The sequence below is a fragment of the Microtus oregoni genome, unplaced genomic scaffold, assembly GCF_018167655.1.
Source record: "Microtus oregoni isolate MIOR12 unplaced genomic scaffold, Mior012 000019F_ref0000042, whole genome shotgun sequence".
Classification (NCBI taxonomy): domain Eukaryota; kingdom Metazoa; phylum Chordata; class Mammalia; order Rodentia; family Cricetidae; genus Microtus; species Microtus oregoni.
In genome coordinates, this window is record NW_024543078.1 from 11,277,518 (window position 1) to 11,286,784 (window position 9,267).

General features: G+C 52.5%; 1 protein-coding gene across 1 annotated transcript; it reads right to left on the bottom strand.

Moving 5' to 3' along the window:
- Positions 1–1,550: 1,550 nt before the first annotated feature.
- Tubb4a (tubulin beta 4A class IVa) lies at positions 1,551–8,602 on the bottom strand. The gene is made up of 4 exons (XM_041668967.1): positions 8,407–8,602; positions 7,321–7,429; positions 7,081–7,191; positions 1,551–3,197 (listed from the first exon to the last, which is right to left on the bottom strand). The coding sequence occupies exons 1-4, from the start codon at positions 8,461–8,463 to the stop codon at positions 2,140–2,142; spliced, it is 1,335 nt and encodes a 444-aa protein (XP_041524901.1). The 5' UTR covers positions 8,464–8,602; the 3' UTR covers positions 1,551–2,139.
- Positions 8,603–9,267: the final 665 nt, after the last annotated feature.

Below are 9,267 nucleotides of genomic sequence, written 5' to 3' on the forward strand. Positions count from 1 at the left end.
GTGGAACCTGGTGGAGGCCTGGTGGAGGCCTGGTGGAGCCTGGTGGAGCCTGGTGGAGCCTGGTGGAGGCCTGGTGGGGTCCTGGTGGAGATGCAGAGAGGCTCAGAACTCAGGTAAAGTGGTGTGTGCACACACCTCATCCCATATACATCCCTCATATATGCACCTCATGCACACACACACCTCATACACACACCAAACCTCATATACAACATACCTTATACACATACACAAGCGTCTCATACACATCTCCCATATACACCCCTCATACACACACACACACACACACACGCACGCACACCCTCATACACCTACCTCACTGAAAGAAGTCACAGAACTGACCAAAGACAAGCCTGGGTGTTACTGACCTTAGGGTCCCCATCTGTACCCGAGGACACTGGTGGCGTGGCTCAGTAGTTGAGAGCGAGGACTGCTCTTGTACAAGATGCAAGTTCAGTTCCCCGCACACATGGGAAGTTCACAACAGCTTCAGTTCCAGGGGCTCTGATGCCTCTGGTTTCCATACACCCATGCATATAATCAAAATTAAAGCCAGCATAATATTTAAAAAAATATATAAAATGATTAAAGACAAGTCAAGTGGGGTTACCCTTCCTTGAAAAGCCAATTAAAACAGCGCATTTAGCCACAACTTTAATCCCAGCACTCAGGAGGCAGAGGTAGGCAGAGGTCTGTGAGTTTGGGGCTAGTCTGGGCTAATAGTGAGTTCCAGGATGGCCAGGGATACATAGTTAGAGCCTGACTCAAGAACACCAAGAAAACCAACCAAAAAAAAAAAGAAAACCAACCAAACCAAACTGCAGAAAAAGAAGATGTATCCAGTGTGGCCACATTGGGAAGAGAGACAACGAAATCCAGGGGCCCTCAGGTCCATTTTCCCAATGTGGGCCACACTCAATAAATCTTACTTGATGTCTTAGCATACAGACTGTGGCCCCACTTTTAGTAACAAGGGAAGAGAGTAGACACCATGTTCCTGGTGTGCAAATGATCCTATTCTAGTTCACAGATAAGGGATCTAGCCTGCTCTGCGATCCCCGTACCCTACCACCCCAAGATCTGGTCTTTGTTAAGTTTCAGACCTGGTCCAACATAGCAAAGAGGACCTGGCCTTCAGGCTCTCCCAGCATCCCTCAGTCCCTGTGCGCTACAGGGTGTGGCTGGCACATCCTGCTCTGCCCTGAGCTCTCCAGTCCAGGCTGGGCTGCCCTCCCCCAGAGGCTCTTCCGTAGATAATCCAGACATTTTAGTTGCACACCTTTTTTTGGACCCCCTGACTGCTTCACTTGGCTCCCCTCCCCGTCTCCTCACATGGCCAGCTCCGTCTGCTCCTGTCCACTCTGGACTCTCCCAGATGCCCCTCCACACATCTACAATAGACCCTCTCTCCCACCACACAGAGGAGCAATCATGTCCTTCCGTTCTTCTTTCTCTTCTTCATTCAGTCTTCAGTGCCCCCCTGCCCCCCGTGGGCCAATCCCCTCCCCAACTGCTCTCAGAGAAGAAAATAAATTGAACAGAAAGCCACATCAAAGCAATGACTCATTTATTGATTGGGGGGGGGGGGTGTCAGCAGAAGCAGGGTGGGGTGGCCAGCGGGGAGGAGCTATCTCACCCCAGGCCACAGGCCTCTCTTTCCTCTCCCTCCAGTTCTTCCCTGGTAAAGCCAAGCTGAACTAAGGCACAAGGGCAGGGACACACAGGGTCTCACAGGAGCTGGGTCAGGATGGCGGAGCTGTGAGGTCAAAGGTAAGGCAAGGTGAGGGGGTTGGGGCATGGGTAAGTCAAGATCTAGAGAATTCTCTGGGGTTATCAGAGGTGGAGAATGGTTTGGGAGCGCAGGGGAATAGCCTCAGGATAAAAGACACGACTGTCAAGATCCAAAGAAGTGAAGCCTGTGTGGGGGCTTATGGGTATTAGAAGAGCTGGGCAGGGGTGGAGGGAAAGTGGGGTTCAGGGGCTAAAGGGGAAACAAGTAGAAGCAACCTGGGCTCTGGGCTTGGTCGGTGCTAGTAGGGCCATGATGAGGATGCTCATAGGGTCTGAGGGGAGGAGGCAGCTTGGGGCAGGGTCAAAGCTTTGCTGGTCTGCCCCAGGGGCAGAGTGATGGCAAGAAGCCTAGGCCACCTCCTCTTCGGCCTCCTCCTCGAACTCTCCCTCCTCAGCTGTGGCATCCTGGTACTGCTGGTACTCGGACACCAGGTCGTTCATGTTGCTCTCCGCCTCAGTGAACTCCATCTCGTCCATGCCTTCGCCCGTGTACCAGTGCAGGAAGGCCTTGCGCCTGAACATGGCGGTGAACTGCTCCGAGATGCGCTTGAACAGCTCCTGGATGGCGGTGCTGTTGCCGATGAAGGTGGCTGCCATCTTCAGGCCCCGGGGTGGGATGTCACACACGGCCGTCTTGACGTTGTTGGGGATCCACTCCACGAAGTAGCTGCTGTTCTTGCTCTGCACACTTAGCATCTGCTCGTCCACCTCCTTCATGGACATCCGTCCCCGGAAGACGGCAGCCACGGTCAGGTAGCGGCCGTGTCTCGGGTCACACGCGGCCATCATGTTCTTCGCATCGAACATCTGCTGAGTGAGCTCAGGAACAGTGAGGGCCCGGTATTGCTGGCTGCCCCGGCTGGTCAAGGGTGCGAATCCCGGCATGAAGAAGTGGAGACGAGGAAAGGGTACCATGTTCACCGCCAGCTTGCGAAGATCTGCATTGAGCTGGCCCGGGAAGCGCAGGCAGGTGGTCACCCCACTCATGGTGGCCGACACCAGGTGGTTGAGGTCCCCGTAGGTGGGGGTGGTGAGCTTGAGCGTGCGGAAGCAGATGTCGTACAGGGCTTCGTTGTCAATGCAGTAGGTTTCGTCGGTGTTCTCCACCAGCTGGTGCACAGACAGCGTGGCGTTGTAGGGCTCCACCACCGTGTCAGACACCTTGGGCGATGGCACCACGCTGAATGTGTTCATGATCCTGTCGGGGAACTCCTCCCGGATCTTGCTGATGAGTAGGGTCCCCATGCCGGAGCCAGTGCCACCACCTAGCGAGTGGGTCAGCTGGAATCCCTGGAGGCAGTCGCAGCTTTCTGCCTCTTTGCGCACCACGTCCAGGACAGCATCCACCAACTCCGCGCCCTCGGTGTAGTGACCCTTGGCCCAGTTGTTGCCGGCTCCGGATTGACCTGGGAAGGGACAGGTTTGGATTCTCAAGCATGGGAAAGGGTGGACCCTCCAACCGGTCAGTGCTGCACCCTAGTGTCTGAATCATTAGACCAGAAAATGACAAGGGTGCGTGGCCAGGCTAGGAGGGTAGAGCCCTGCCTTGCACACGGGAGGCCCTGGGTTCCTTGCCAGAGCAGAAGCCAGATATGCTGGCTTCACCTGTCATTGCAGCACTCAGGAGGTGGCTGCAGGAGGATCAGGAATGCAAGACTAGCCACAGCTACATAGTGACTCTGAGGCCAGCCTGGGCTACATGATGCCCTGTCTCAGTAATTAATAATAATGAAAAGACTCGTAGAATAATGGTAGCATTATTGTTATTTTAATTATTGAATTTACTTTTGGGGACTGTGGTGGCTAATTTTATTTATTTATTTATTTTTACTTTTTGTTTGTTTGTTTGTTTTTCGAGATGGGGTTTCGCTGTAGCTTTGGAGCCTGTCCTGGAACCAGCTCTGTAGACCAGGCTGGCCTCGAACTCACAGAGATCTGTCAGCCTCTGCCTCCTGAGTGCTGGGATGCTGGATTAAAGGCGTGCGCCACCACTGCCTGGCTTTATTTATTTTTACTTTAGTAGAATTATTTTAGCTGTGTACAGTGGTGTGCGTCTTTAATCTCAGCACTGTGCAGGCAGAGCTCTGAGAATTCAAGGTCAGCCTGGTCTCCATAGCAAGTTCCAGGACAGCCAAGGTTACACAGTGAGACTTTTTTTTTTAAATGAACAAACAAACAAAGCTCTATTTTTATGTGTGTACATGTGAGTTCATCAGAAGAAGGTGTGGATCCCCTGGAGCTGGAGTTACAAGTGGTTGTGAGCCGCCTGATGTGGGTGCCGGGAATCTTCGGGTCACTTGGAAGAGCTGCAAGTGCTCTTAACCATGAAGCCATGCCTCTAGACCCCCAGTTGTTTTTCTTAGGTGGTTTTATCTACCTATTTTTTTTTTTTGAGACAGGGTGTCTTTGTGTAGCCTTGGATGTCCTGCAGTTCACTTTGTAGATCAGGCTGGCCTCAGAGTCACAGAGATCCGCCTGCCTCTGCCTCCTGAGTGCTGGCATTAAAGTCGTGTGCCACCACTGCCCGGCTACTTTATTTTTTATACAGGTTCTCACCATGCAGCCCTGGCTGCTCATGAGCCCTGCCTGCCTGCCTGTTAAGTGCTGTGCTGACTGGGATAGGCTGCCACGCCGAACTTGGATCATTTGTTTATTTACACGGGATCTCATGTAGCCCAGGCTGGCCTCAAACCCCATGCGTAGTCAAGGAAACCCTCCTGCTCCACTGAGCTCTGAGCTGTTGGCAGATATCAGGAAACCATGGGACCCAGGGATTTGTGTATGCCAGGTGAATGCTCAGGTGAGTGCTCACCAGGCCGTCTTCCCCCCTGCCTCTGCTTCCATCTGTTCCCCTCACTTCCTCTACCCCAGCCACAGAGGCCTCCTGGTTCATTTTATAGTCAAGACATAAGAATCATACACATTTGTGGAGGGCCACACTGCATTTGGATACAGGGCTATACTGTCCAACGTTTGAATTAGGATAAAGAGAATTATTCCCCCCCCACACATCACTGTTTTATTTATCTTAAAAACATTTAAAATCTTTTCCCTCAGCTGCTTGAGATCCTGTATATTGCCACTGTCTGCAGTCACCCTATGTAATAATACAGCACAACTATTATTATTAACAGCAGTCAGGTGCAGGTGGTGGTGGAGCACGCCTTTAGTCCCAGCACTTGGGAGGCAGAGGCAGGCGGATCTCTGTGAGTTCGAGGCCAGCCTGGTCTACAGAGCTAGTTCCAGGACATGCTCCAAAGCTACAGAGAAACTCTGTCTCGAAAAGCCAACTCCCCCAAAAAACCAAAACCAAAACCAAAACCAAGCAGCAGTCATTTAGTATAATAATAGGCATAAATAATAACTGACACTTTACTATCAAGCAATCATTATTAAGATATGATTAATTTAATTATATGGTTATCTTCAAAATATTATTTTATTCTTTTATTTATTTAATTGAAATTTTTTTTTCTAAGACAGGGTTTCACTATGTAGCCCTGGCTGTTTTGGAACTCCTCAGGTTGGCTTCGAACTCAGATCCTCCTGCCTCTGCCTCCCGAGTGCTGGTTTATTCAAAATTTTTTATGTGTGCGGGTGTTTTGCCCGCGTGTTTGTCTGTGCACCATGAATGCAGAGCCCTCAGAGGCGGGAGCTGAAGATGGCTAAAGGGCCACCAGGGTCCTGAAAGCCAAACAGGATCCCCTGCTAGAGCTGATTGCTGTTAACTGTTAAGCCATCTTGCCAGCGTCGATTATTATGCTATAATAATTACTATAGTTAATAGTGTTTCAATTTTGCCAGTTTCATCCAGAAGCTAGAAGGCTCCTATAAAAAAAAACTAAATAAAACCATGCCCCATAAACTTGAAAATCTCTGCTTTCTCACAGTGCCCAGACCCGGCTCTGGCCTCTCACGTCTGTGTTTCCTGAGGCGGCGACCAGAGGGCGCCCGTGAGCTGAGTCCCTCTGTCCCGTCCCTTCCCAGCAAACCAACCCCCCCCCCCTCCCCCGCTTCCTCAAGACCCCGCAGCCAGCAAGTTTTTCTGGCCCTGCCTTGTTCCCTCCTGCCTCCTTCTCCATCTGCCTTCATTCCCTCTGCTAATGTCACGCGGGCCTCCTTGATGCCCCTCTATCAGCTCGGAGACCTTTGCACTGGCCAGTCTGGCTGCCTGGAATTCCTTCTCCACCGGTATTCAATCCCCTGCCTCACCTCCAGCGGGCCTCTGCTTCATGTCACCTGTGTGAAAGTGAGTGCCTCTGTGTGTGTGTGTGTGTTTGTGTGTGCGTGCCTGTGTATACACACGTGTACGGAGGCCAACGTCTGGTGTCTTCCTGTCTCTCCCACCTTATTTATTTATTATTGAGACAGGGTCTGCTGCATTGCTAGACTGGCTGGCCAGTGAGCTCCAGGGTGTCACCTGTCACCGACCTCCCCAGAGCTAGGGTTACAGACATGAATCCCTGTGCTTGTATTTTTAAATTGGTGCTGGGGTTTGAACTCACATCTTATTCTTGCACCCTGAGGACTTTACCAACTGAGTCATCCTTTGAATCTTCCCCTTTCTTTTCTCTCTGCCTCCCTTCCTTTATCTCCTCCTCCTCTCTGTCTCTCAGACACACTCTGTGCGCATGCTCTCTGGCCCACCTCACTTTTTGTATCTTTCTCTCTTCAGTCATTTCCGGATGCTCCACACTACGCAGGCACAAGTTACCTTCCACAAACTTTGTATCCATCCAAAAGGGAAACTCACTTGTCAAGGCCAGTAGCTGGGGCTGCAGCCTGGAACAAGACAGTCTGCTGCTTGCTCCTACCCCTCCCTGCTGCTATTCACGTGTAGTTGACATTCTAAGGACGGAGGCTGGAGATGAACGGCCAAACACCAGCCCTGTGTCACGGACTCAGAGCCCTTCTAGAAGACAGTGCGTTGTCTGCACAGAACCTGCTCATATCCTTCCTAAGGATGCCATCTCCAGAGGGCTGGGGCTCAGTGGCTGCATGCACGAAGCCCTGGGCTCCAACCCCAGCACCACAGAAACCCACCTGACATCTCAGAACTGGGAAGGTGATGGCGGGGAGTCAGGAATTCAGGGTCATCTTAGGCTCCATAAGTTAGTTCAAGGCCAGCCTCAGCTATATGGAGAGTTTGAGGCTAGCCTAGACTAGGCTGGTGTCCCTAATCAAATCTCCAACTGCCCTGTCCACTCTGACTCTGCAGTAATCGGCTCTTTGATGGTAGCTAGAAAGGAAAGGAAACATGTTGTGCGCCCACAGCGGAGAGGGACTTACCAAACACAAAGTTGTCTGGCCGGAAGATCTGGCCAAAAGGGCCAGAGCGGACGGAGTCCATGGTGCCAGGTTCCAGGTCAACCAGCACGGCTCTGGGAACATAATTTCCACCTGTGGGGATGGCAGATGGAAGATGGCTGGGGTGAGGGCCAGGCCCAGCAGGCTCCAGGACATATCCCATCCCTTCTTGCCAGCCCACACCCCCACAACAGAAGGCGTCCACCTTGCTAGCTGCCCTACCTGTGGCCTCATTGTAGTAGACATTGATTCTTTCCAGCTGGAGGTCACTGTCCCCATGATAGGTCCCGGTGGGGTCAATGCCGTGTTCGTCGCTGATTACTTCCCAGAACTAGAGAGACGTGTGTGATGGCAAAGTTGAGCAGATTTTCCTTTTGCCGTTGTTATTATTTAAAAACAATTTATTTTTAAATAACATGCTTGAACGGAGGTCAGAGGACAACTTGCCAGAGGAGGCTGTTTCCTTCCGACACTTGCGTCCTGGCCATCAGACTCGGGTTGTTGGACTTGGCCATGTTGCCTGCCCTATTGTTTGTTTGTTTGATGTTGGGGTTGACGATGGGAAGGGTTGAGTAGGCTTTTTTTTTTTTTGCAAAAATTTATTATTTATTATTTTTTAGGCAGGGTCTTCTGTAGCCCAGGCTGGCCTGAAATCACCAGCTAGCCTAAGATAATACTGAACTCCTGAAACCACCTTCCGAGCGGCTGGGGTGACAGGTGTGTACCACAACACCCCAGTTTATTTATGTATTTATTGCCACAGGGTTTTACATAGACTAGGCTGGCCTCCCACTTACTCTTTATGGGAGGCTGTTTTGGGGCTCCTGTTTCTACCTCCCAAAGTGGGTCACAATGATAGCCAGGAAGAGCTGAGGATGCTGTGTCTGGAACACCCTTAGCGCCACTTCTCCAATTGTTAACCGTCCTCCCACGGGGTGACTGGGGAACTCAGAGGCACAGCTAAGCGTGAGCCAGCAAGAAGCAAGAGAAGTGGGGGTAGGAACAGGCCGGGACCCCCCAGAGACACTTGGTGCCAGCCCATCCCTGAGGTTGCCCTGGGAGGAGGGGCCGTACCTCTTTGTGCCTGCAGCTGATGGTGACAGTGGCCCAGCTGTGAGGTCAGCTGTGGCCAAGGGACACAAGGCCAGGCCCTGCCCCCATCACCGGCCCCTTTGTTCCCGGCCTGGCTCTGCCCTGGCTCCCCTCCCCCACCACCCTGAGACGCAGAATTCCTGGGCGAGTCTTAAGGGAGCTAAAGACCCCTCTCTCCGTCCTTCCCGTAGCCACCCCCTCTCCAGTTCTGCGCACCTTGGCCCCGATCTGGTTGCCGCATTGCCCGGCTTGCAGGTGCACGATCTCCCGCATGGTGGTGGCGTTGCTGGTAGCTGCTGATGGACGGGTATCGATGGACCTCTGTGGCTCTGGCTCTGGAGACTGGATGAAGTGGCTGCAGAGCTGTCTCTGAGCACCCGGGCGCCTCTATTTCAGCAGAGCGATACCCACGTCACGGCCGGGTCACCCGCGAGCTCCGCCTCCTGGGCCCGCCTGGGATGCTCGCATTGAAGGATGGAAGGGTGGAGGGGAGGATATAGGGAGGAGCCCGGGGATGCAGGAATCTCCCCCCTACCCCGCCCTGCCCAGACCCCGGCAAACGCCTTGTCTGAGACCTCAGGGTCTTGATGTAGCCTCATTACAACTTCCAAGTGCCATCAGGGACTTTTTGTCCCTCTCCACTCTGGTTTCATAGGGACTGCGTGGAGAGATCAACACCATCTAGGACCCACCACACCCCAGCCCCTGCCTCAGTGTCTCTGTCTGCTTCTCTCCTCTCCATCCCAATCGAGCAATTGAGCCCAGCTACTTCCTCAGAACCTTTTTATAGGCAGGGAAGGGTGTTGTCTCTGAGGCCCAGGATCTCCAGAGTTGCTTGGTTTCAGGGTGGCAGGTGTGTGTGGGAGATACCCTGGCTCCTGGTGTGTGTGTGTGTCTTCTGAAACCTTCTACAGCATTCCTTTCCTATTTGCGCATGTTGAGGACAGTTCTGAGGAGCCCTGGAAGATGGATGCCACCCCCAGGAGGGCTTGAAGACTGGCATAAGTGGGCTAACACACACACACACACACACACACACACACACACACACACAGAGAGAGAGAGAGAGAGAGCTAG